This window comes from Vigna unguiculata, unplaced genomic scaffold (genome assembly GCF_004118075.2).
Source record: "Vigna unguiculata cultivar IT97K-499-35 unplaced genomic scaffold, ASM411807v1 contig_544, whole genome shotgun sequence".
NCBI classification, from domain to species: domain Eukaryota; kingdom Viridiplantae; phylum Streptophyta; class Magnoliopsida; order Fabales; family Fabaceae; genus Vigna; species Vigna unguiculata.
This window is the reverse complement of record NW_021011262.1, coordinates 50803-78662: the sequence shown is the minus strand read 5'-3', so window position 1 is coordinate 78662 and position 27860 is coordinate 50803. Positions and strand designations below refer to the sequence as shown.

Here is a 27860-nt window from a genome sequence, read left to right as displayed (position 1 = left end):
TTTCATACCTAGTGAGGCCAGGAAAAGAGACTCATAAGCAAAATAGACTCGCATGACTATTCCACTTCCACTCGCTGGCTTGATTTGTTACTTGATCGAGCGATTCTTCGCTTTGATAAGCAATTCAGTGCAACAACAAAAGAAAGGACCCTTACCCCTCTTACTAAGACTACAGAATGTTCTTGTAAATTATGGCCAATACCGGGTATATAAGCAGTCATTTCAAATCCAGAGGTTAAGCGTACTCTGGCAACTTTACGTAAGGCAGAGTTTGGTTTTTTGGGTGTAATAGTGGAAAAGTTGACAGATAAGTAACCCTTACTGCCACTCTACAGAACCGTACATGAGATTTTCACTTCATATGGCTCCTCGTTTCATTCTTTTGAAGTCATTGGATCCGTTTCCTAGTTCGGTTCGAGAATCTCCCCCCTTCTTCTATCCCGTTCCGAAGCGTTCTGCTCATTGAGTTTTGTAAAAGGTTCCGGTCTTTCTTCGGTGAATCTCGAGGTCTTTCTAATGGCTGCGCTCAGCCTAATGTTATCTACGTTGACCCTTCTCAGACTAGTTTACAACTAAGAGGACGGTTTTCAAAGCAAGTGGAAAAACGGCTTGTTACAGTGAATCCGAAAGTAGGCATATCCGCTGTTGCATAGTTATATATTCCTCTAATCGCTAATCACTGCTTGAGTGTGACTATCCCATCCTACATGGGTTTCAGGCTGAAAGAGGGCTTTCTGGCGAAAAGGAGGAAAGCATTGGTTTCTTAGTTCTAACTAGGAATTCAAGATTGAGAATGAATATAAAGTCAGATTACCGCTTTTTCTAGTAAGCAAGCAGCAAGCAAGGCAAAACCTTTCATTCTTCCGTCTTGAAAGCGAGTGAGCAAGCCCGTTTTCAAGCCAGTTTCATTCCATCCTCTTGGGAGTTTCCAACCTAGTCCTAAGGGCAGGGTTTGCGGGTAGGCAACTTTACTGCAAGCTAGAAGCGACAGAGCCGATTCTTAAGTTTAAGTACCCGACCAGTAGTATGACCTAATCGATTTAGTTCACTTCATAAAGATACAGAATGCCTTTCCATTCAGGGTAAGAATATATGACAATTGAACTGAAAACAAAAATCTCAGTCTCAAGGGAAGTTAGTACTTTCATCAGCCGAAGAAGGCTGAATATGATCACTTGATTTAACTCCAGCGAGCCATAGAGCAGCTTTGAGGTTCCCAAGCGGTAAAGACCATACAGGAGTTTAATGCTCACGGAAATTAGTTTTCTTTCCCACTTGCTTTGCGGGAATTGAAAGCCTCTTTGCTATACTAGCCCTTGACCTGTGAGTGAGCCTAGACTCTCTCTATTCGAGTGAGTTCCACTTCTCTTGAAGCGTAATACCCTTACTGCTAGTTTCCTATTCCCGAATCTAAGGGTTAGTTGAACCTTCTTCGGCCTCATTCATCTTAAGCCTCCCCAAGCCCCTAAGTCGAATTCTTGGCATCATAGAGGCATGGTCTAGTTTTGACTACCTCTGGTATTCTATCATTCTTTCCTAAGGAAGCCAGTCAGTGGCAGTCAATCTAGTCTGTGTAGCCAGTAACTTATCTTATCAATTCTTTCAGAAAGAGTATAACTTTCTACTACTAATTCAGAATAGGTAAGAAAGTACTATAGCTTAACTTAAGAGCAAGTTCCAGTTTTTGGGGAAGAGGAGTGAAAGCAACTCGGTAATTGAATTGATAAAGATGTGATGTGGAAGCAGGAATGCCAAAGTTCTTTCCCTATGTTTACCTTGTGTTGTGACTACGGTGGGATGGATTGCTTATGCTGATCGAGTAAGTTATCCCCTCTGCCCTTCCCTTTCTTGTTGGAATAAAGCATCTTTCCACTTTCTGGGCAAGGCTCAATCTGATCAAGCAAGTCTCCGGCGGAGTTGGAACCTCACTGGCTTTCTCCGGCTTTTAAGAATGCCAACTCACTTTGATAGCCGAGAGAAGCCCAGGAAATGGAAGAGTGATCAAAGACCAGGCCCTTCCGGACCAGAAAGACAGGTTCCTCAGATCTTCTCTTTTCAGTAAAATTTAGATAGCCGAGAGAAGCCATCTCTATGGACGAGAGTTTCGGATGCGCTAAGTGACAATGGCTTGGCTATGACCAGATGTTGCAGTCTTGAAGCTAGCGTTATCACCTCTTTACTTCCATTACTGGACGGAATTCGCTAGCGACGATGCAAACCTTATCCCTTTCTTCCAACAAGGCCCTCTTAGATTGGTAGCATTTCATTCCTCCCCAATAAAAAAGAGTCTACAATGAAGGTCAGCTGGCAGGTGTGACCACTTCCCGTGCTCTTACCATATATTTTAGAAGAGAAAGAGACATGGAAGAGAGTTTCACCAGGTCTCCTTTTCTCTGCACTCCTGTTGCTTGCCTTACTCGGGCATTCAGCCTTAGGGCAAGCGGGTGAACTCTGATCCCGACTCAATGATAGATATCAGGTTAGAACCACCAGTCAGATAAGGGGATAAATCCTCATCAAGCATAACGGCTTTGATCACTAAGATAAGATATGATCTCCTGTTCAGGCTAATCAATCAACTCAATCTTTCACAGCTTCCTCAGTGCGGAATAGAGCAAGCCAAGCCAGTGAATTGATCCTCACTAGGAAGATTGGTAGGACGGGAGGATAGTTGTACTGCTTGCGGGGATACCTCAGCATATAGATTGGATTGTGGAAGGTTGATCTCGAGATTGGCTTTCAAACTATGTTCTAGTTCATACCGTGTAAAAGAACAGGACTTTCCTCATTTCGATTGATGGAATTAGCCATTCTGCTCTATTGGGTTCAAGTCCTTCTGGATTGGGTGAAGATGGAAGAGATTGGTGGGATACCATTGGGTGGAACTCACTCGAAGCAGGAAATCTTAGAAAATAAGCGAGACCTCATCCGAGGAAATAGAGGGTTAGGTTGGAAATGATTCAACTAAAGCTCCCTTTATTAGATCAAGTCACTATCGTATCGGGGCGGATTGCTATCAGGTATAGGATTTCATCCTGCCGCTTTGAAGACCGCACAAACCCTCGCTGAGGGAGACATAGGAAGGAACTTCGGTTTAACGACTTGCCCTTTTCCATTCAAGTCTTCTTTCTATCTAGGCTTCAAGCTCCGTGATTGGATTCATCACTAATCTGTGACGATCACCTCATGAAAGACCTAGCTTCCTTTCATTGCTTGCCCTTGAACTAAGGGATTCCGTGAAATTGGATATTAGTTATGCAACATAACCAGGAGAGACTTTTCCCTAGCAAGCTCCTACAGCAGCTTATCTAACTGGAAGGGTTCTTTCAGATTTACTTCTTCTTGCTTCCCTTCTGCGCTTGCCTCTGCCTTCTTATTCACCAAACCTTCTGATTCTCGTTTCCTCATTATCCCATTCCCTGTAGTAAGAAAGGGGGGAACCTTCTCTCTCAAAGAAGCTAGTCTAGTAAGGAGATACTTCTAAAAGAAAACAAAGAAGCTAGCTATATAAGGAAGCAATCGCGCGCATAGCACTCAAGCAAGGGTGCTGTAGGGAAGAGAGGAGATAGAGCACAGCGCTCAGAAAGAGGCTAAGCTAGGGTTGCTACTGGTTTTGAGGTCATCGATGAACCCAGTTCCCGCTCTACCTTTTCGGCTTAGTCACTCTCTCGTCGTTCCGATTAAAGGATTGAACAAGAAGAGTTGCTACGTGTAACATAAAGATTTGAACCTGGGCTTCCTATAACAAGAGAAGAAGCCATTAGTAGTCCAGGTTAGGCTTTCGGTTTCATACCAATCTCCCAGTAGTGTTAAAACAATAATAGTTGTATGGGCTCAGCCCTAGTTCTTAAGGCGAAGTATCACATGAAAGAGAAAAGTCAACATGAGACTCGAAAGACGCTCGGCGATAAAGAAAAGAAAATGACTCTTTCTTCGGTGGACATGGCGGAGGCTCATGCACTTACACTTAGGAAAAGTTCTGACCTGGCTTTTTACTCTATGAAAGCTGAACTGACTGAATGGGCATTTTATCTGTTATTTCACCTGCTTTCCTATTGGGCCTTGTTACTTATTTTTGATAAGGGGCGAGTACCCCCAAAAAAACACATGATCCCTCTCTGTTTCCTTTTTCTATATATTCTATTTGTGGACCTTTTCCTGTATAACATTAAGATTAAGGTAATCAAATTAGCGGCCATGCTTTCAGGGGCATGCATTATTTTTAGGGTACTACATAAACGCTCAAAAACGGCGTATAGTAGTACCTTCGTTTTCTATTTTTGCTTAAGCCTTTTTTTATTTTATAGGGGCGAGTACTACACGAGCTCGTAAGTCAAGTACTACACGAGCGAAGGAGAGCGACCTCATCTTGCTTGCTTCTGGCGAAGCTTCTAGAAGGCCCACCACTTCATAGGAGCGATAGCGAACGAAGCCGTATAAAGGCAAACAGCCCGTATAGCTCGCAATAGCGAGCCTACTTTTAGCTTTTTTTACCTTAGAAAGTAAATAATATCATAAGTCAGAGTGGTTGCTATTGACTTCTCGAGTATGCAAGGCCTTTTTTTCGTCTTTTTCGGCCTGTTGGTACTTGTCGAATTGAAACTCGATAATCAGAAGATTCGCCAACATTACCTATTTGATTAGTGGATTCGGGGCAACCCCGGGGTAAGTACGTGATTTCAAATTGCATGTTCAATATGATCCTCCTTTTACTGTTAAAGTACCATCTCCGCCTTTGCTATCTATGCTTCCTGGTCGCTAGACTCATTCTTCTACTTTACTTCCAGCTACTCTGCTCTGAGCTTAAGAAAGGTTCCAAAGTCAGTAGCTTTGGTTGCCGCTAAAATAGGATGTGATTTTTGTAGTTGTGAATTCCAGAACTGGTAAATTCCCCTTCTCCTTTCGGGAACTCTCTTCTCTAGGGATTCCTATTCTATTTCTATTGACTCTTCGCCGTCTACAACACAAAAAGTTTTGGTAACTTACTTACAGATTGTATCTTAAATAAAAGAAAGATCAACATACTTGAAGCTAAGACTAAGGAATGGGGGGAACACTACCGATCCCGAGACAGACGACGAAGCTACATCGATTACAAAAAAATCCAGTGGTGGCAGACCCTTTCCCGGCCCCTACAATCAAGCAACCTCACCAATGTGAATGAAAGAAAGGGCACCACATACATCTCGACTAGTTCGTGCCTGCGGAGCGAACAAAAACCTATTATGAATTCAGATTCCGACTCCGAAGTCCGGATATTTGGTTGCTTTGTACTCGACCCATGTGGTTCGGCTTGTTGGGCCACCTCACTTAACCAAACATATCCGAGAAGAAGTTCTACCAGATCTACAGCACTTGCTGCTTCATGCCCGGTTGCATCTTACTCTGCTGGTTCACCTTCGAAACAGGTCTCCGCACCTGAGACACATCCTTCTCCTGTTGCTTATTATTTTTCCTATATTGTGGTGGCTTATTCAGCGAGCTGGAGCTCCTACTGTTCCCGCGCCAGCTTCCACTCTAGCTCCCTTCGGCCTCGAAGATCATCAGGTTCCATCCAACTCACTCTAGTTTCTATGTGAATTGGTTTTGTACTTCTGCATGTTGGGAATAAAAATAGAATAAGATTTTCTACTTGACTTTCTAAGTGATCAACTAGGTTTTTAATCCCTCGCTTACACTCTTTTGGGCGTTCTGTAGGAGGTCGTACATTTCACCAGACTGTGGGACAGACACGTCCAAAAATCCGTTCTCCCCCCTTCTGGTTATAATAGACCCATAACCCCTGCATACCTTTTTTCTACCATAAGGCCTCCCTGGCTTCTTATTTAGGTTCTATCTTTTGTAGATTCAGGTCTGGAAAGTACCTTTGCCCTGCCTTATGCTGTAGCAGCTTATACTGATGCGTTGTATCCTTACTCGGCTCGGGCTCTTTTGATTGATTCCAAAGCCTAGGATCAAGACTTTCGTTCCTGGTTTTGGTCAGAGAGGGCTTTCAACCTAGAATTCCTGGGCAAAGCATTTTCTTTTCCAAAGAGTTTCAAACCGCGCAGATAAAGCATCCGATTCAGCACCCGACGAAGCAGACGCTAGAGCAGCTACTAGAGAATCCGCAGACGCGGAAGTCTCAGCCGAACAAAGGCAGTCGATACCACAGGAGAATCAACCAAATCCATATCATAGGAAAGCAGAAAAAGAAAAGCTCTATCCTCCGCCGATGAATAAGTAACAACAAGGGTTGGCGGTTTTAGAACATATTAAAGAGCAGCCATAGGATGAAGCAGAGTAAGAATAAGAAAAGGAATGTTTAGGCTTTTTTGAACCAATAACAAAGAAAGTGGGTAGCAGGTGTGGTGTAGTAAAAGGGGTTTCGAAGCTTGTGAGGATTCAGCTTCCAATTGAGTCGGTGTGTTAAGTATAGACTTTCCACATACATAAAGAGGGCTTTTTAGCCATTCGACGTTTTGTCTCTTTCCCAATGCTGCCATAAATATAAACAAGCGGCTAAGCCCCTGCTTGATAAACCAAAACAAAAATGCGGGTAGCTCGATCGATCACATGGCTTCGATTGGTTTCGGTCTAATCAATGAATGTATAGGGGTCCACCTAATCTTTCCGCAGGTACGATCTAGACGACCACATTCCTGTTGGGCTAACTCGCCCAATCAATCCAATGGCTTCGCCCGTTCCAGTCCCGTTAGAGAGATCCAAAACTGGATCGGAGCCTATAGATCGATCCCGCGTCTATTCGTTCTCTGACCAGTTCCATATACAGGGACCATGTGCCACCAATAGCAAAACAACTGGCGGCCGAATCCAATGCCAGTCCCAGCAGTGGACTCCATTGACCGAGTATAGGCGCCATTCCGCCCGGATTGGTTGTTGCTGTTGGGAGACTGAGCTTTATTGATATGATGGAAGAACCCCCGACGGCTAGGCATTTTGTCCTCCCCCTACCGGTGCATCAATCCAGCGCATTTAGACCTGTCCTAGCGGAATGGACAAAACCCTATCTTGGTTGGAGAAAGCAAGTCCAGAGAGTCTGGTATTTTGTTGGTAATTCCACTATCACTTGAAAACTTTAAGAAAAACCTCCCTATGAAAGCCCTGTTGATAGATTCAGGCAAGCAAATATCAGACCTAAACCCGACTAGCTTCAGTTGCCTCCCTCTCTAAGCTAAGAAAGTATGAAACTCGTTCTTTCACTCAGACTTGCTCCTGCAGTGGTAGTCATCGGTGGCATATTGCCGAGAAGCGTCATCCTCGTTGATTGGGATAAGTTCTCGATTGGATCGGATCAGAAATCCATTTTTTTATTCGGTATGGATAAAGATCCAGTCATGAGCGATAGTTACAAGGACAGCTGACTACCGCTAAAAGTCAGGAAAAAAAGGTGGATGAAAGATAAGTGGGACTTTCAAGCAAGGCCGGCATGGGCTACGCGGGCCCCCAAGACCGTCCAATATCTTATATCGATCTTGGTTCCGCGTATCGCGCTTTATCGGGTGAGAGCAAGCAGGCCCAAAAGATGAGAACCTGCCCACAAGATGTAGGTGCCATTTGTGGCAAAAGCGAGGAACGAGTGACCGCAAAACCGCACCCTTGTCTAACGGATTGGGCTAAGAGAGGGGGAAGAGTTAGTCTTTCTGCCATCGATTACAGGCAAAGCACTTTGTGAGCATATATATCTGGTCATCCCTTTCATTTGAATTAGGAATCTCACATCCCGCTTTTTCCGCCTTTCCTGTCTTTGTTAGTCTTTAACCTTCTTTTAAGTCAGCCTAACAATAAGAAAGAGGGGTTTCCCCCTGTCGACTGGCAGGACTGGTTACTTAGAGCATTCCCCTCAGCTAACTTCACTCACTTGAAAGAAAGAGGTATTCCCTATAAAAAAAAGGCATTCATGAGCTTACCTGTAACTGGACTAACCTCGCCTTGCCCTAACTCTGCTCTGGACAGTTTCTTGTTCTCTCTATTTAAAAAGCGGATTAGCCTTGACTTCTAGGGCTTGAAGCCTTCTCTTCTCGCTCATTCCCGACTAATGGCAACCTTAACTAGTCCGGTATTCTTTTTTTTAACCAACTTCCATTTCAACCCTCATCAAATCCAGATACCAATCCAATGAGTTCGATCCATTAGGTTCTTCGATTTGTTCAGAAAAGAAACGAGAGACAAGAAAACATCTTTGATTACGATTAAAAAGAACAATCTCAAATAGACCAAGATCCAATTTCGGGGAATTTATTGGTGAACATATTCTTATTCTTATTCTTTCTGCCATAATCTCTTCGATCCCTTCATTTATGTGCCAGAATAAAGAGAGATTTGGTAGGAAAGTGTAAGAGACTTTTTTTTATATTAAAATCAAAGGGAGTGGGAAAGCAGCAGTAATTCTTTTGAAAAGCCCGGTTCTCTTTGTCTTCGAGCTTTCATTCCTCAATCCACTGTTTCGTTCCTTCATATACCTCCCCACCAATAGATAGAGACAAATAGGAATAACCGAACCACGTCTACAAAATGCCAGTACCACGCAGCTGCTTCAAAGCCAACGTGATGCTCCTTGGTCAGATGACCAAGATATTGGCGAATACCACATATGATCAAGAAAAGAGTACCTATAATCACATGAAAACCATGAAAGCCAGTTGCTAAGAAAAAGGTAGAACCATAAATACTATCCGAAATAGTGAAGGGTGCTTGATAATATTCCATTCCTTGAAAGCCAGTGAATACTAGAGCCAGTGAAACGGTAGCTACTAAAGCGTAAACTGCTCGTTTTTCCTTCCCCGCGAGTATAGCATGATGAGCCCAAGTTACGGCTGCTCCGGATGAAAGGAGAATAGGGGTATTAAGAAAAGGGATTTCCCAAGGATCTAAAACCCAAATCCCTAAAGGGGGCCAAATACCTCCGATCTCTACCGTAGGTGCCAAAGAAGAATGAGAAGAAGCCCGAAAAAAAGCAAAAAGGAACATAACCTCCGATACGATGAACGGAATAGAACCATATCGAGGTCCTAATTGTACGACTTTGGTATGATGTCCTTCCAACGTGGATTCACGTAGAACATCGCGCCACCATACAAACATGGTATATAGGATAAATATTAGGCCCAAACTGAGAAGTGTTGCACCCCCTTGAAATGAGTGCATGTACATCACACCTCCTACGGTGGTTGCCAAAGCTCCGAGTGAACCCGAAATAGGCCATGGACTTGGATCTACCAAATGATAAGAATGCCTCTGAGATTCAATCATAAACCACTTTGCCTCGGTTGTGTGTAAACCCCCCCTTCACCCCCACCCCCTCAAGTGGTAAAGAAGGGCTCTTTTGGGTCTTATTCTATTTCTGACAGGACAAATAAATAGGAAGGGATGGTTCTTTCATTGCATTGATAGAAGTCTAACTAGAAAAAGATCTCTCTATTACTTTGAGAAGAGAATCGTTGGTTTGACCGACGAACTACGTGGGAAATATGAGTTGAGAGGATTTGATCTCTCTTCACTGCGCCTACCTATGCCCCACTGGAATCTTCGCTTGGCCGCCTACCAATGATGTCTTTCACTTTCAGACAATTCCTCGCGCATCGAAAAACGGCTAGTAAAGCGACCAGGGACCCACAGCCCACTTCCCTTTACCCCCAACCAACCACGAAAGAGAAAGAAGTCCCTGATGCGGGAAGAGTTACTTGCTTCGTAAGAAGCATTGAAACGGACTACGCAGACTGGAGAGCTTCAGTAGGGCAGACTAAACTAATATATACGACATAACGAGACAGATTCGATCCAGCCAAAAGCCTCCGCTTAATTGACTCTACACTATCGCCCCCAATTCTTTCATTTTCTTGGAGATGAGGACTAAGTGCTAGCGAGTGAATGTGCTTGCTGCAGGTGTAGTACCAGACGCGGAGGGTCTTATTCGTATAAGCTACTTTTTATTAAGCTTAACGCCCTAATCCCTATCTAGTCTTCTAACGTTCCCACCTCTTTATTTTTTTGACTTTATTTAAAAAAAGATAGGAAGAAGAGATGGCATGGATAAGATCTTGATATGGCTGGCTGCGGTGGGTCCCAAATTTGACTTCTTCCACATAAGACTCGTATTTCTTAATAGAAAGAAGTTTCCCATTACGGTAGAACAAAAAGCCCCTAATCTCATCCCGTTTGCTCTTTTGAGAAAGCTCATCCCGGGAATACCCGTCGGAGAGCAGAGCTTTCTCAATGGCCCTTTCTATTTGGACTTGTGCCAAAAGCACTTTGTCTTTCTTCTCTTCCGACAACCCCACAAAATGAAACCCCGCGCGCTCATCTAGTTCGGCGCGACGAGTGTTGTCATCCAGTAAAGTATGGGAAAGGTCAGGGGCGGGGGGCTCTGCAGGGTTAACGGACGACTGTGAGCTGGCGCCCACGTCGTCCATGTCCATACAAGAGGCGAAGGGAATTAACCAAGCAAGGATGGTATCTAAATCAAAATCAGATACCAACGAATACATTCCATTTTTTAACATACAAAGCAAGATAGTCAAAAAGAATCCTCGAAAAACGATACGAGAAATTCGAAAGAACTCATATACGGAACGAGGGCGACCCGTGGAAATACATCGGTTTCTTACTCGTGCAAAGGAACTATTTCTTGGCAACTTGGACAACTTATAACGAAGTTTGTCCCGCATATCACTAGGAAGATCGGAATCTTTACAAAAGGCTTTATAAAGCTTTCGTCTCAATTCATATTTAGCCGCGAGCAATCTGCGTTTGTTATCTCGTATATTTCGCTTCTCCGACATCTCTGACTTAGCTTAGTTTCTCCCTCATCTTTTTGCAAAAAGCCGCTCCACGGTGGTAAAGTCTCATCTTGTGTGTTGGCCGAAGTTACAATAGTCACATTGAACCCTCGAATATGTTCGAAGATCTCGAAATGATCTTCCAGTTCCGGGGAGAATTCGCAAAACTCCGTTTCCATCGAGAATTGAATGGAGTTTTCCCGTATTTCGACCGGAGAATCTAACAGAGACATTACTGTCGAGATTCTTACCGAAAAATTAGACATTCCATGCCCTCGGAGAGTGCTTTGTCGTGCTAGGTCACTGACATATCCTTTTTCTTTATTTGACCCCAAGAATGGATTGGATCGAAACGACTTTCCTGTCGAACCCCTTTGTGTCTGTATGAATTTCTGACCGCGCGGAATCTCCATAGCCAATTTTCCATTTTTGATTATGAAATCATAGGGTGCCTTTGGTACTACTCTTATTTCACACGATCCAGGAACTTCCATAACGTTGGCGTGATTCAGTTTGAGCAACGGATCCTGACGTGATACATCTTCGTAATGAAAATGGAGTGGAAACATAGTGATGAGAAATCCAAATTCCCTCCAGACACTCCGAAAAGCCTGTAGCTGATGGAGTAGGACTAGTGTTTTGATTGTTTGTTGTGGTTGGTTGTTGACCAACAGAAGTCAAGAATGGGATGGGAAAAAAGGCGGCACAAAGGAAAGGTATGCAGAAATTCGGAATGAGCCCACCTACGCACTATGAAAAATGTTCTCACTATTGTATCTTGACCTTCGCTGCACACTTTGCCATATATTGATTTGTCCTATTATTGTCTGCGTGCTAGCGGATAGAGAACAACTTGAGGAAAAGTCAAAAGCATTTACCGCGCTCAGCAAGACGAATCTTCTTTCTATACATAATTTTGATAACCAGACGACTTCTCTGCCCTATCGGTCCTCTACCCGCTAAAACCCTCTCTATACCGGTCAACTATCTTCGTTCCTAACTAAACGACGCTTTCCCTCCTTCTTTTTCTCTTGGGCATCTCAATGTTCATGCAATGCATTCTTTTCGATCTTGTACTTGAACCTTCACTTTTTGACACTGAAGACCAAGCCAATCTCGACAAAGTGAAAAGTGGAATCGATTCGATCATGAAAGTCGGATAGCATTTATCGCCGCGTTGATCCGACCTACGTTAACAGCTTTCTTCTCTTATTTTATTGTTAGTTACAGGGGCAGACCACTCACTATAGTGACTTTCTCTTATATATATAATAATAGAAAAAAAGAGACACCAATGATAGATGTAACACTCAGCCAATCTGGAAAGTGGAGTAGAATCAATCAACTGGCATACCTTGAATCTAACCGACAATCCTTTCTTTCTATTCACTCCCAAGGTCGATGGGTCTCATAGCAAACCAGTCATTCATCCCGCTAGTAAGAATCTTGGATCTATCTGGGTTATGGCCTGTCAGGCCTCGTTTTACCCTGTCTCGAATGCGTCTCGGTTCCATCCCATCCACACCACGCCCTTGTTTCTCCCGCTAGAGCTTGCCTAGCTGTCCTCCGCCGACGGAAACCCGTTTAGGCTCGTTTGTTTAGCAGAACAAATAAGACTTTCAACCGAAATCCTTTCTTTCAATTACGTTGATGAGCTGGCTGCTGTGTATTAGTATTTTTTGACATTGTTAGTCGGTACGGAATAGTTGCTGCCAAAAAAAAGGACCTCCATCCTGTAGTTATATTGATATATATTTACGACTTGAAATTGATTGATATTGAATGCTGTTCTTTTTGGTTTTCGCTCTCATCTAATAGATTCGCATGGGACGTAATATCAGAGCGCAACATCTGCTCTTTCTAAGTGGTATTTTTGCGAAAGGGCAATCCCAATGCCCCATAAAAGAGCTTAAGCTTTCGCTGTCGTTACAAACCAGTGGGCGAGATAAGAAACTTACTAGCCATATACACCAAACAAGCTAGCCACAGCAAGACCAACAGCTTTATGCGCAGAGGAAAACCAGTGAAAGCGGAGATATAGGCTATGAAACGAGGTAACGATTGAACAGGAATCTCCAACTCCATAATCATCGAAAAAGGCATTTATTTTAGCAGCCTGTCAAAAGCCTTTCTAAAGCGGTCTCCCGAGAATACGTTCGATTGGGTGCCTTATATATACTTCAATATACTTATTTCTTTTTTGGGGAGAACTGATGGAATCTACTCTCATCAGGGAAGTACTCAGGTTCAAATCCTGGGTGATCTCAATGGTGTGTATTGTCAGTCCCGGTATAGAACTGATCGAGATGTTGAAGTAAACCCTAAGTTGCCCAACGCCTTGCGCGGGGCGTTGTCGGCCGGTTGCCTGTATCAACGTAAGATCCTCCCTACCCGACTGCCCGATAACATCCACGTACTTATACGCAAAGCTGCACTTCCCGCGCTATTCCGTGGTTCAGTAAGAGAAGGCGATCCCTTCTCAATACCTTACCGGGATATTTCCCCTTGAAGTTGAAGAGGATTCATGCCTCGAATGCGCTCTTTTCATAGTAAAAGATATCCACGCACAGAGACTAGGCTACACATGAAAAGGAAAGGGCCACGAGAAGCGAGAAGCTACTCCAACTGGAAATGAATAGACTGGAACTGGATCGCTTGTTGTAGAAGGAATGTCACTGGCTAGAAAGGATAAGGAAGAAACCGCCATCGAATACCTATAACCACTCCGCTTTCAAGCCCCCTTTTTTCACTGACAGGAACTGCATTCGATCGTATGGACGTCTGAACCCTACCTATTGGCGCGTATCGACCTACTAAAGGAATTACAGACAGAAGCAAGGCCTTCGAAATCTAAGGCAGAAGAAAGGGATAGAGATTCATCTGTAACGTATTACCTACTCTCCAACTACAACTCCAACCGCAGGGAATAGCGTAGGATAGAGAAAGACTTCCACTCTATATCCTCTAAAAAATGTAAACCCTGAGAATAGGGCTATCTATTAATAGCTACTTGCCAATTCATTTGAAATGGGCCTTGCCTGAGTGACTCATACCTAAGGCCGAGGAAGGAAAGGCATGAAGTTCTCCCCCTATCGCTATCGCTCTAAGTCTAAAGACCCTATCGGGCGAGCGTCTTCAATCCTCTCACTTCGCTCGAGCGACTACACGTACCTCGAGCATGGAGAGGTCTTGTCTTTCCTGGGGTTACCCCGGATGACACACCTCAATGTACCGTTAGACATCAGACTTATGGCCTATCTATCTAAACTAAAGGGCGCCAATGAGTAGTGGAGTACTTACTGTCGGCACGACCGGTATCGCCGCTGTCTTGTTTATCAATAGGACAGTTGTGGTACCTGAATGCTTGATGGAAAACTCGCCCAGAAATGGGTGGTGGGATCTCCTCCTTTCTATTTACGCTGGGAACTTCAATCAAAGCCTAAGCCGGTCACCGGGTAGTTTAAGAGATAGTTTGATCCCTATTGAATGAAGAAGAAAGAATCGATTCTAAGCACAACAACTGGACACTTGAATTGAAATAGCGTAATAAAAGAGATCAGCATCTTCTTGTCTGTCTCTGCTTTTCTTTTCTATAAGTAGAGGTAGGAAGTTACTTGATCAACCGGTAATCTTTCTCTTTCTTTCCTTCTCCAGCAGCACCTATCGGTACAGCAACTTCGTACCTATCCCTATCGGGGGAGGCTTGAGCTAGAGCAAAGTCTTCTGCTTTACGCCCTAAGCAGACCAAGCTTCCTTAGCGTACTGAGACTACCTATTCATAAGAAGGACAGTCTCAACCCTTGAGTACGAAAGTAGGCTCTTCCTTTATTAGATAACGCTATTATTCCCATCTCGGGAGAAACAGAAAGAAGTACGTTGACGACAACAGATTCTATAGCTGGGGATCTTGCTAACAATGAAACTCCTAACCTTAAATCATATAACAGGGGCTTTCACTCCTTCTGGCCATTGAAAGCATTCCAATTGCAGCTTCTTCTTAGGATTCGTTAAAAGAACATTCCCCTAATCTAATGCCATGGCCTTCGCTCTAGTTATGCTACTAATGCCCGTACTCCAACAGCTAAATCGATGGCATCGCTTATTCCCTCAAGCCTTCCAAGATCGGATTCATCCCTTCCTCTCAGGTTCCTTCACTTAGAGTAGTGAGTCTAGTGAAAGCCGAATCCTAAGAAGAAGGTACGGAAGCTGGGATAACCACTTTATACGATAACGATACCATTCACAGCGGAACAAGAAGAATCACACTCGACTCAACTTGTGAGCTATCGAGTAAGTAGCGGCCTTTAGAGCTGGGATAAGTAGGGTAGCAGCTAAGATTAAGGCCTCTCCTCAACCGAGACATAGAACTCCTAGCTCTGGAGCTGATTGAATTGATTCTTTTAACAGCTACCGAGTCTTCTCCTCGCTCACTGAACTCCCCCCAATCTAGTCTCAGGTCAAGAGATAAGAGCGATGGCATACCTTGAGTCACTCGCTTCCATTGGGCGAACTTTCATCTGTTCTCTTTCAGCATTTATGGTCAAATGAACCACCTTGCTTATCACAGTTAGGTCGATTTTATTTGATCCTCATCTCGTTCAGTTTTGATGGCCGCTAGTTCCTTTATTACGTCGTTCAGTTCAAAGAGTCATTCGGGTATCTGCTTTCAATGTTTGCTAGTAAACAGTGGTTGTCTCCTTGATACCCTCTCGCCCTTACATACAACGTATTTGAGTGCTTTTTAGTAATATGATACGCTGTGAAGTGAAGAGTCGACAACTGCAGATAGGCCTCTCCCCCCAATGCAAGGAAAGGAATGTTCCCTACCTATCCGGCACCTTTTACTGGAAGCTAGTCCTTCCCTGCTCTTGAATAGCGTAGTTGTAAAATCCTCTCCTTTCTTCGTTGCAGAACTCCCTTTCTAGAAGAAAAGAAAGGGTCTACGCTCACTTATTTCTTAATAAATGTATTAGGACCTCTCTTTCATTTCTCAAGGCAGATGATTTGGACGATTCCAATACGTTTATCTCCGAGCTAGTCAGTCTGTTCCTCTCGCTATCGGTCAAGCAACTATGTACCTTTCAGTCGGTAAAGTGGCTTCGCTCTTTCCCCGCGCATTCCCCTAGCAGTGGATTCTCCAACTTTTGCAAGAGTAAGAGTGGAACCACAAGTCGAAGGTTCCAGAACCAATGAAAGAGAAAAACCTAGTTCTCAAAGGCTAGGAACTCCGGATATGAGATTGGACTAGACTGGGCTAAACTTTTTATAGTTCATGAGATCAAGTAGAACCGCTTACTTACTAATTACTTAACACTAAACATCGTCACTCTCGAGCGAAGGTGGTATGGAATTGACGATACTTAATACTTTAACTAAAAACTAAACGAGCGGGATACATATGATACCACACCTAAAGACTCTGGAACGCATTTATGCCGGATCTGATTGAACTTGCAGAGTAATACAAGTTTTTCAGAGAAAGGAAGAGATTCTCTGTGCCATGAAAACAGGCTTTCCCGTAGATAGGTTGTTAATTTACTCTCCCTTCCATCAGTCAGTCCCTATAGAAAAGAGATAGGAAAAGTAATTTAGACACTTCGCGAAGGAGGAGAGGATTGACTTGCTTTTCAGCTGGAATGGTCCTTGGACGCTTCTGGGAATGAAAGGGTATAAACATACGAAGAAGCTGAATCCGCATTAGCAGACACTGGGGAATCCCCAACTAGAGAATGAGCTCTTTCATCCGTCGAAGGAGAAGTCTCATCCGAAGCATTCCGAGATCAAAAGAAAAGAAAGAACTAAACTTGTTCAAGTCAGTCTAGTCAACTCCCCTCACTCTATCGAGTCAGTAATCCATTCCCTTCGAATCTAAGGCTCAATGATGGATCCGGGCGCTTTCCAGAGGCGAAGACTTAAACTGATATCACCTGGCTCCGGGTGGACCATACTCCACCTTTCGTCCAGTGGGTAGCTCCTGCCCCTAGCTCAGACTTCTACTTAAAAAAAAAGGTGGTTGGACCTATGCCTACTATGTCTGTGAGGAAGTTGGGCTTCTACATCTTGATTAACCGGGTGACTCGTGGGATGAAATAAGAGTTCATTCTGGATAGCATGGCCTGGGCTGGCGATCTGGGATCTATTCTAAGTCTCCTAGTGGTGGGATGGTAAAGGGCAATGTCCGGTTCTGGCCAATAGATGTCTTTGCTCCGTCCCCCTTCTTGTTGGTTGGCACAAGCCCTTGTAGTAGTCAGTCTTTCCTCCCCGACGGTCTACGTATGAAATTTAAACGGGGATCAGAGCAAAAAAGGCCCTTTTCCTTTTCTACTATGCTTTGAGCCGCTTCCAGGAATGGTAAGACTTGCCTTTGCCCTTACTCTATTAATAAGTAAATTCCCTGGTGTTCACTCTAGTTCCTAACTCATTTACGCTGTAGGCATAGAGCTATTGGAATGCTTTCATAGGCTAGGGGGGGATAACTCTGAATTAAGTAACTAAGCCCCAAGGCTAGCGAAGGGAAAGGAAGTTACATTAGGGCAACAACTCCTGACTCGAGGGTGAGAATAGGAATCGAATAGATTGAATCAGAAATGCACTTAGAGAGAGGCTGAATAACCTGAAGAAGGGCTACCAAACGTTAGCAAGGCAAGGTTCGTTCGGAGCGAAGAAAAGAAGGAAGCAGTCCTTCCGCTGCACGAGCATCGACAAAGAGAGAGTTTAGATCAATTAGCCAATCCAATCACCAGAAAGAGCGAAAGGGAGATGAGAAGGAAAATCAAAGAAATAGAAAAGCACTCAGAATCCCAATCCCAACTGACCCAGATAGCATATAGTGAAGTAGATGCTTCATTCTTTCCAAGAAATATATCCCCAAGAGGTGTATGCATTCAGTAAAGATGAAGTAAGCATGTCCCTTCTTTGGCAAAGGCTACTCGCTCGCGGTAGACTTTGCTAGCTTTATTGCTGGCTCTAAGCCTACCTCCTTTACTACATCCGGATAACCGCCTGCCTGTCTTTACAGAAGAAGCAGTGCAGTAAGCGTCTCCGGACATAGAAAGTAGGCAATCACTTTCACTTCGTTAGCGGTGTAGGTTTCAGTCGTAGTTTCTGGTATCGACACAGACAGTGGGAAATCTCTATACGATTGAAGTCAGTGTGCAAGACAAAGTCTAGTTTTGACTTTGAGTTCCTCTTTGAATAAAATAACATAAAATAAGCATTCCACAGTCGTAGGTACTCAATTCAATTGGATTGAACTGCTTGAGCTGGAGCTTTGGACTCGACGAGGGGGTGCTTGCCCTATTTAGAGTCTCTTCCATTCTCTCTTAACCAGACAGATAGACAAATAGGCAATCCGATTTAGAGATTATGGCTTCCTCACTATCAGCAAGCTCCCACAGGCGATGAATTCCGACTTCTTCGCTTTGTAGCCCGTATAGAGTGAACTATTCCTTCCTTTGAATTGTTTGGGAGTAGCTATATTCATTCAAGCAAGATAGCTGCGGATTCTGTTCATAGAGAGCCCCATTCCTCACTCACAAGCTCTTTCTCAGCCCCAGGTTGAACCTAACGAGTGCATTCAGTTTCATGTCCAAAATAAGTGGAAATTGAAAGGACGTACAATCGGCGAGAAATGAAGTTCCTTTACTTAGGGCTTTAAGCCCTTCTTGCCCTAAGTCTAATCCCTAATCATGCGCAACACATGGACTTTAAGTCCTGCTTTCAGGATTGGATGCTCTTTTGAGACAGCTTTCAATAGAACATAGAGCTCTGCCCTTCTGGCTGTCCTAACGAGTTCACTGCCTTAATCCCTTCAACGGAACAGTTAATCGTAGAGCAGGAGGAATTCTTTCTGTCCGCTAGTCAGGAATGGAATCGGACGCTACGAATACGAATTCTTGAATGGGGGGATTTTCGATATTAGACAAATAGGGCACTAGAACGCTATTCTTCCTCCTTCCCCGCTTAGGCCTTACTTAGGGGCTTAAGACATTAGTAAGACTTCCGCAAGGTAGCAAAAGAAGGAGCAGCAGTGGAAATCACAGTAGTTGTAGCAAAATCATTGGCACGCTAGGCCCCTTCTCTAATCTAAGAGAAAATAGGGTAGGCGGCAGGCTACTTGAATGGACATCTGAGATGGCATCAAGCCGAGCACTAAACAGATCTGGGCTGCTAGTAAGGAGGGCAGTGAAGCCTTCTAGCATAAGTGATGCCTTCCCAAGGTCTGGTCTCTTCGGGACCCTGAAACTCGAGGGTTGGATAAGCAAACCTGGCCAAAGAATCACTATTTCGATTGAAGCTCTGCCGCGGTGACCCAATTCTCATATACAGATAAGCGATAATGCCCTTTCTTACACGGCTGCGTCCTCACGAATGCCAAACTTCGTAGCTCAGCTCATCTGGGATGACCAAGCTCCAGGGAGGTTTTCTTGATGACATGGCGGGCTCCAAGCTACACCCTTCTCTGCTACCAAATCATAGATCTTCCAGAGAAGACAAAAGCGAATAGACCGTTCCCTCCCCTCCCTGGAGCTATAGCTACCCCTAACCCTTAGCCGGCCGGCTGTTCGAAAGCCAGACTAACAAGTGGAGGAGGGAGTTCCAAAGCAACAGTGACTCATGCAGTAGACAAAGTAATTTCGACTCAAAGATAAAGGAAATCCCATTGAGTAGTTCCCTATTTTTGATATCATAAAAAAAATGAAATCAAAAAGGCTTCTTTTGTCAGTTAGGTTAGGTGCGGAAGCCCAGTATGGGGGTTGTGTACAGTGGATGTTGTGGGTAGGGGGGTACCATCTTGGTTCAAGTGAATGCATCTGAGTTAGCAAGCAGGTCGGGTACAAGAGAAAAAGAATGTGATCTTCAGGTTCTGAGTGAGCTAGGCAGTCATTCTCCTACTCCTTTCAATGTCTGCTCCTCTTATGGAAAATAGGAAGTCGGACTTAGAATCTGCTTATTCAATCTCTTGTCCAGGGTAAAATATCACTCCACCAGGGCTGTTGGCTTTCGCGAAGCAAGAAGGATTTCTAAATGCGCTACGCTAATCATCACCATTGAGTGCTGGAGCAAGAATTCTATGAAAAGGGGAGTTAGACTTTCTAAAAAGCCACTGAAATCGAGTACATCGAGATCTTCGGATTTTCGGTCTACAGGTCGCGCATCAGTCCCATATGTTCCCATCGATACAAGATTCGGAAATGATTTGTTGCAATCTTTGCTTTGACTGTGGAAGGGGAAGGAGATCATGTCACTTTTTTTTAAGGGGGAAACAAAAAATACCTAGACAGCGAAAGTCAAAGCTAGTTCCTCTTCCAATATACTACCGCTACCTTAATCCTATCAAATCTTTCTCTTTATCCTTTGAATTACTCATATATATCCTATTAATTTCGCACCGGAAACGATTCTAGGAGAAGTTCGAATCCGTTCCGTTCGGATATTGATCGGTCTTGGTTTGACATGGTTTACGCGTTACTGGTTCCCGGAAGAGTTAATATCTCCATTAGCTAAACCCTTTCTTACCCTGTCTTTGGACTCGTATTTTGTTTGTACACAATCAACGGAGGCCTCCCCGACATATGTTGCAACGTCTTCAATAGCATGTTCTTACTTCGTCTTTCCCTTAATAAGTCATCAAATTTGGTGCTTTTTGATCCCCAGTTGCTATGGGGAACAAAGGAGGAAATACAATCGATTCCTCTATTTAAGTGGTTCTCGCTTCTCCTTGTTACTGTTCCTAACTCTTCCCCGGGTAGTTCCCAATGTTTGGTACTTTCTATACTTCGTGGGTGCAACATCAACAAATTCGCTCATGATCAAGTTACAACCTAAGATCTATGATCATATTATGCTAACTGTTCGTATTTCGTTCATTCCATCGGTATGCTCTCAGGTACCTGTAATTGTGATCTGTTTGCCAGAACCAAGGGGTCTTTCTGTGGAAACCCTCACGAACAATCGTCGTTTTTTGATGGTTTTTCCGCTCCTCACAGCTGCTCTTTCCACACCTCCGGATATCTGGTGCCAAATCGTCGCCCGTTTCCTTATTTCTTCGATAATAGAGTTGACTATCTTTGTGGCATCGATTGTACAAGTTCGCGAAGAGGCTGGACGAGTAGAATGAGGGAAAGCGGCTCGATTGACAAAAAAGAAGAGTAGCCCCCGCAAAGTAACTATGAATTCCCGAGCAATTCTCAACCAACATATGCGATTCATTCCCGTATTATAGTACAAATAATACTTATCAATCAAGCAGTTAGGAAGTCCTAGACTTTAAGCCAGCCGTCCATGCCTGTGGAAAGTTCCTTGCCTCTTGTGCCGTGCGTGAGCTGTGCCCGCTTTTCCCTTTAAAGGCATCCGGGGAGGACGTCAACCGGCTAGTGCAATAATTCAGGCTCGACTGAGTTGTTTCGCCCGGAACTCCATCCATCCTGGGAAAGTTTACTAAAACAGTAGTTTCGAGCGCTGCTATAAAATAAGTGTCTTTTGTTCCTGGGATGGGAGTCAAGTTGCTAAAGCTTCGATTCTTATTCTTTCCTTTGCCTGATGTGTATCGCCTGTTTTTCTGTGCTGTGTCAGTGTGGTTCATTCGTGAATCATATCCCAATCCTTCTATCAGTTAAAAGATCGAAGCTTGCTTTGAAATCAAAAGGAATCGGGCAATCGAGATGAGTCCTGGTGAACCTCGAGAATTGCATAATAAAGGTATCTTCTTTCCTGCTCTGCGAATAAGCCAGTACGCGAGGACATCCTATCATCCTTGCCTTTCATCCTAGTATGAGTCCTGGCCTAATCAAAGTCAAAAGGACTCTCGTTGATTTTCCTTAAAAAAGCCATCGATCGATTCCACTTATTTCTGCCACTGGCTTGCTCTCTTCGGTCTGCCGTCAGTCTTCGATCGGTCTATCGAGAGTAAAAAAGGTCTATCCTATATAAAATAAACGAATGGCTCTTCCACCCGTCCTTCTAAGGAGCTTCTTGTTTAGCAGTTCTATCACTGGGAACTACATATAGTAAGGCGGCTTCTAGAGGTCCGAAGATCCAATCCAATTCCATTTTGCGCTTAGCACGCGGAGAGAGTTGTTTTGCCGATCCGTCTTTTGTTTGTTTTGAGATCTTTCTTCGTTAGATTAGATCTGGCTTTCAGGATTGGCTAAATGATATACATTCTGGATAGAGATGAATGCTTTGTTTGATCAATTGATGTAGGTTCTGAATCCAAATCAGATCGGTCAAGGCGGGGCATCATGAAGAGAGATTCTATTGTTGGCTACCTATCGCCCCCCGTTTGTTAGGAATCCTCAGTGGCGAGCCCCGACTTGCTTAGCCCTCAGAGGCCAACCCGCTCTCCGGCGAGGATGCCCTACTGAGTCCTTCCTCGTATCTTTCTATCTTGACTAGTTAGTTCAGCTTCTCACTCCGCTCTGCCGTCACTGACTTTCTATCTCTTAGGCCGTGGTCTGTCTTCCCTTTCCATGCTCGTACAACCAAGGGATCCCCGAGGCATCTTTCCCGCTCAGCCCCTTCCTCTTTCGGGCCTATGATTGAGGTGCCTACGAATTTCCCTTCTTCTGCGAGTTGCACAATCACTTCTTTCCCTTTTGCCTCTTTCTTTCGTGAGTCTGATGACACCTTGATGAGGATAATCAAGAGAATAAAAGGGAGATATCAATTGCATTCAAGGTAGCATTCTCGGTCATCATTACGGCTTGGCCGATGTGAATGGAAATGCACTCTCTCATCTTAGGCAAAGGTTATCGAAAAAGAGAACAGAAATTAGAATAAGAGCAAAGAAAGATGTCAGGCCATACTTCTTACTTGACGAGTAGAACTTCTTAGATTAGTTACCCGGGATCTGAAAGAAGCTTAATTTCTTTGCGCACCGAGATCACTGTATTCTTACTGCTAGCAATCAAAGGAAGAATGAAGATCGAGGAACCTTGTCTTCATCCCAGTGCTATTCATCCCGAGATATGCCTTGAGAGGGTGTTGAAAGATGAAGTTTCACTGGTCTGGTCACATACGAGATTTCCTGCTCACTCTTTTCAAACAAAAAGATGATACACTCATACAACGTTTCAGACAAGGACTTAGTCTGAAACAAGGATAGGTTATGGAATAGCCTTTGAGTCGGCTTTATCGTTCTTAAGGACTTTCTGGCCGGTAGGCTTTATAGCGGACCTGCCTTGCTGACAGCTAGGATATTACATATATATAGTTGCGTTTGCCTTCACTTAGAAACTCTACGCCCCCTATTAGAGTTAGAGTAAGGCATGCTCTCGAAACTAGATTCACTCGTTCTTGTCTTCAGCGATTCACCTATTCCAGAGCAGTCTGGTGATTAGCCTATCCCGCACTAGCCTGTGCGTATGATGCGCCTACATTGGAAGATGAGATCCTACTTTTGATGATCATCTGGATGCCATGTCCACCTTTGAGGTTCCCCCTTCTTTGGAGGGTTGTTCTCTCTTTAAAAATATAGTGGATGTATGTGCCACAAGTGGTCGTCTCATTCCCACGGGTCTTTCTTCTTGATCGGTCGTGCCTCGCTCTCTTGTTGAGTTAGCTATTTATGATTCACTCTTATCTTGAAAGCCAATCAATAGATTTTCCTTCATAAAGTTCGTGCGTGGTACCACTTTAATTAAGGGGTGTTCTTCCGATTATGTTCCAAAAAGATTCCTTTTCATGAGACTTCACCCGGGACAGAACAAGTTATGATTCCACTTCCCTCGCTTTTATAGATGCCCTAGTTTCTTATCTCAGATTTAGTGAACTTACTCTTTGCTTACCTCAGACTTTCCCTACCGTAAAGTCATACTAATGCCACGCCGCCATCCCTTCTCTAACAAGAAGTAAGTAAACTCCCTCCGAATAGCTCTGTTTGCTTTATCAAACAATTATCCCGTCCCTGTACTTGTTCATATTGATTTTGCATTCTAATTAGACTTCAAAGCAGGATAAGAACATAGTATTCTATCCTTTCGTTATTGTACTGAATCTATTCCTGACTTCTTTAAGGCTTGACCTAATAGACCGGCACTATCCCACTTTCCTTCTTCCTATTTCTTTACCTCGCAGAACTTTTCATCAACTAGGTACTGGGGAAGTGTTGCTAGGTTTGTCTCTGACTCTAAGGATAGAGGGAAATAGAGCTAACTTCCCTATCTTTGACTTTCAGTCTAGTGCCAAGTGATGTCTGAAATGATGTGATTCTCTGTTTAGCCCGGAATCTTTAATACACTCACTTTATATTCGAGTAGTCAGGTTCAGAAGGTAGTCAAGTGCAGATAAAAGGAATGAACTGTAGGATGCTTCTGATTCTAGTGAAAGGAATTGAGCTTAAGTTGCTTGATGGTAGTACTATAGGGGGAGAAGTCAACTGCGAAGAATGAAAGAATCTATGTCTTTACTTCTTCTAGTGCATTACTTCCCTTGCTGTTCTCTCTTTACTTCAACGGGCCCTTTCGCTCTAGACTTCCTCTTGTTGTCCCGGGAGTCAATATTGTAATAGAAGAATGTTTTTACTTCAAAAGCTAACATCCGAAGCATTACCCCAACAACTCCTGGACAAACCCTTAAAAGAACCTCTCTTCTTGAAATGCTAGTTGAAAACGGAACTGAGAAGCAGGCCTCATACTTCCTGGATGGATGCCCTTCTTATTCTGAGACTCATGAACTTGCTGGTTCTGTTCTCTCGGTCCCATATGATCCATCCCTTAAAGGTGGTTCTGTTCGCTCTGGTCCAGCACTCACATCTAACTCTTTTGCCAGAACAGACTCTAATAGGGCTTGAAAGACTTGGCTGAAAGAGCCTTTTCCTCGGGTCCCTTATCCACGGATCAAATGGTCCCATCCCGGACTGGCTAGGCAGAAAGCTTTTCAAGCGCATATCCTAACTTTCGAGTGCCTAGATTCATCAACAGAACTGACAATATACCTGGGCCCTCCTTCCCTTGCAGGCAGGGTCAGTCCCCTCCCGTCATCCTTCCCCGGGGCATCCTCTCTTCCCATGGCTTCCTTAACAAGTAAGTAAGTAAACTACCTGGATATAAGGTATATATCGTTCCCTCTCTTGCTTTCACTTTCTTCTATTCCTGACTGAAAAACCACCTTACCCACAAGGGTACGGTTACCAGGAAATGAAGTGAGATACCTTATAGTTATAGAACTCCTTTCCTATTATAAGAACTATTGCTAGTTCTCTCTTTACATCCGATGACTTACTTGACATCAACTACCTCCTCTCCATACAATTCATTCTGGGAAACTATCAGGATCAAAGATAAGAGATAAAAGAAGAATTATGGTACTGAACATAACAGGTTGGACACGGACACCTACAACTCCTAATACTGCTTAAGCAAACCAAGGACAAACAACAGCTACCTTCAAAGATGGAGTGATCTCTATTGTTTCCGGTTTAACTTAGAATAAAGATAAAGTCTATAAAGCATATTAATCCCTACTATCAAGTATCAAGTCGTAGTCATCTGCAAATAGAGCGTATTGTAAGATACCTCTAAATAAGGTACTGAGACTAATGAATGACTGAATCAATCACAATCTTTTCATCAACTACCTTACCTTGCACCCTATATCCCAACCTTGTTCTCATACGGCCTTTCAACAGAACTTTACAGAGGGAAGCTACTACTACACCTCTATCTATATATAGGTAGAACATACTATAATATCAAATAGAAAAGGTACAGACTTAACTTTATTCCCTTATTCCTTCCGGATGCCTATTATAGTTCCTACTTTGAAATCTCGCAGGAGAATAAAATAGTAGAATCAACTAGGGATTCTATCTGGACTTAAACAGTATCAGCTAACTGAGACTGAGAATAAAGAAAGAGAACAGAGAATATGCATTCGGTTAAGCTTCAGCTTCAACGGCCATATCCACAGGTTCCAGTTCAACTTCCTTTCCTGAAGCAGATGCCCGAAAAGTGGGGTTCGAAGCCTAAATCAAGGGAAATACATGGGCTATCCGTTCTATCCCTTACCTATTCCCAAGAACGGAATATAACTAAAAAAAGAAGGGCGTTAAGGAACCTAGCCTTGATTCAAAGTGTCTAGGTACCAAGAGTAAAGGAAAGAAAGAGGTCTAACTAATATAAGAGGAGCTTGGGAGCATTTCCCCAGGGCAATCAGATGTAAGGTCAGCATTGAGCGATGGGACTTGGAGCTCACAAATGCGCTGTTATGAGCTAACGAGTTTATATTTTTTGAACTCGGAGAAGAGGATGGAAGAGGAGGTAGCGGTTCGTGCTTGAGTTGAATCACTTCACTTTGGCCCTATCTTTATATAATATAAGTAGTAGAACCCCTTAAAGGGAAATGATCTAGGTAAAAGCTATTTCAGGTTCTCTGGTATGGAATGCTTTACAAGTCTTTTACTAAGAGTGTGGCGTAGCTCTTCTTTTAGCTGTAGTTGAAGAAGGACATATTCACGTAACACCTGAATTATAAGCCTATATCTGACTATATGAAAACATGAGTTTATAACCCCTGTAAGACTCCCCTCGCCTGAGCCAATTCACTGTTGCCGACCTTGCTTCACTCCACCTCGCTTTCGACCTCAGCTCCTATGCTTGCCGCCGGACCTTGCACGGTTCCAACAACGAAATTGCGAATCCACTAGCAGAAGCAGAAGTTAGGGTTCCACCGGACCCATATCCAACAGCGGATCCTGCGGATCCATAGATTCTATATGGACTCCATAGAATATTGAACTCTATTAGCGGGGGAAGCAGCACCAGTCACGAGAGAAGCAGAGGTAGCACTAGCAGCGGATCCAGTCCTTGATCGAGATTCAAACCCAGTCGCAGTAGTGAGTAGGTGATCCAAGACCGGAGACAAGAGAAGCGGAGGCAGTAGTTGCACGAGCAGTTCAAGATGCAGCAGGAGCAGTTAGTTCCAGAACGTTAAGAAAAAGATCCTAATTCTGACCTCCCTGATCGTGCGTGCTTAAGTTAAGATTCTTTTTCTAATAGAGAATAGGGATCCAGAGCCCTAGCCCGCTGCATCTGAAACCAATAAACGATCAGCGGCGTCTACAGGCAGTGGGAGTGGGGGGTTTACGTAAGATCGATATGGGAATTGGGTTGTGAATCAGCCACCTCATCATGAGGATCTGGGGACAATCCAGTGCCAAATCCGTGCAAACTCCTGAGGGGCTAAATCCTAAAGGTATTGTGGCCCAGTAAGGGTGGTCTACGATCAGGGGAAAGGAATCGATCTCTCTTTCGTTTAGGAAAGGATAAATGTTCATTTTTCTCTATAGTACGCAGCACTCGTAGCACTTGGTGGGCTCCATTGTTGGATCACTGAGATTCTCTTTTTCCCCGGGAGGCAAATATGCATATCTGTTATGTTACGATGCATTCTTCGCACTGGGAACATATGAATTCTTCATTATTCCCTTAAAAGCAAGATCTGAGCAAGTAGCAGAGCCAGTTGATTGAGTGGTTGAAGCAGTCAATTATGCGGATACATATTCATACCCGGGCCCAAATGAAACATCCGAGCCAGTGGAGGCGCAGCACCTCAACGCAGAGTGAGTAGCATGGGGAGCATAGTGAGCGGCCGAGCATCAGTGAAAGCTGTTGACTAAGTCGCATATATAGATCCCGATCGAGCTTATGCTTCTCGTGATCGTGGTCGCCTTTATAGATCGTTATCGACGATTAGGACCTTCGTGATCGAGACCTAGAAGCATACCCCTCATCAAGGGCAGCTCTTCAAACTTCTGGTACATAGAAAGATCCATATCCATATCTTATTGAGCGGGATCCTGATCCAGATCTATATCCAGGGATCAAAATCCAGTCGATGAAGTGGAACCTGACGGTAAGAGCAAAGGTACAACCACCTTAGGCATGGTTCATCCTGCTACAACAGATCCCAATCCGGCTTTCCCCTTTACAACATAGGGCACCCCGCCCAGCGTCCCTACCTGTTCCAACAAGTGATCCAGATTTTGACGTCTTCCTAGAAGTGATGCTTCGATATTTTTCACATGCCTATGGTCCTACCGGGTGTTCTATAGTTAGTCCCATATCCCTCAGGTGCAGGAGA

General features: G+C 43.9%; 1 protein-coding gene across 1 annotated transcript; it reads right to left on the bottom strand.

Annotated features, from left to right (window-relative positions):
* Positions 1-10568: 10568 nt before the first annotated feature.
* Positions 10569-16759, bottom strand: LOC114172418 (60S ribosomal protein L5, mitochondrial). Its single transcript, XM_028056902.1, has one exon. The coding sequence runs from the start codon at positions 11345-11347 to the stop codon at positions 10718-10720; it is 630 nt and encodes a 209-aa protein (XP_027912703.1). The 5' UTR covers positions 11348-16759; the 3' UTR covers positions 10569-10717.
* Between the last annotated feature and the right edge of the window lie 11101 nt (positions 16760-27860).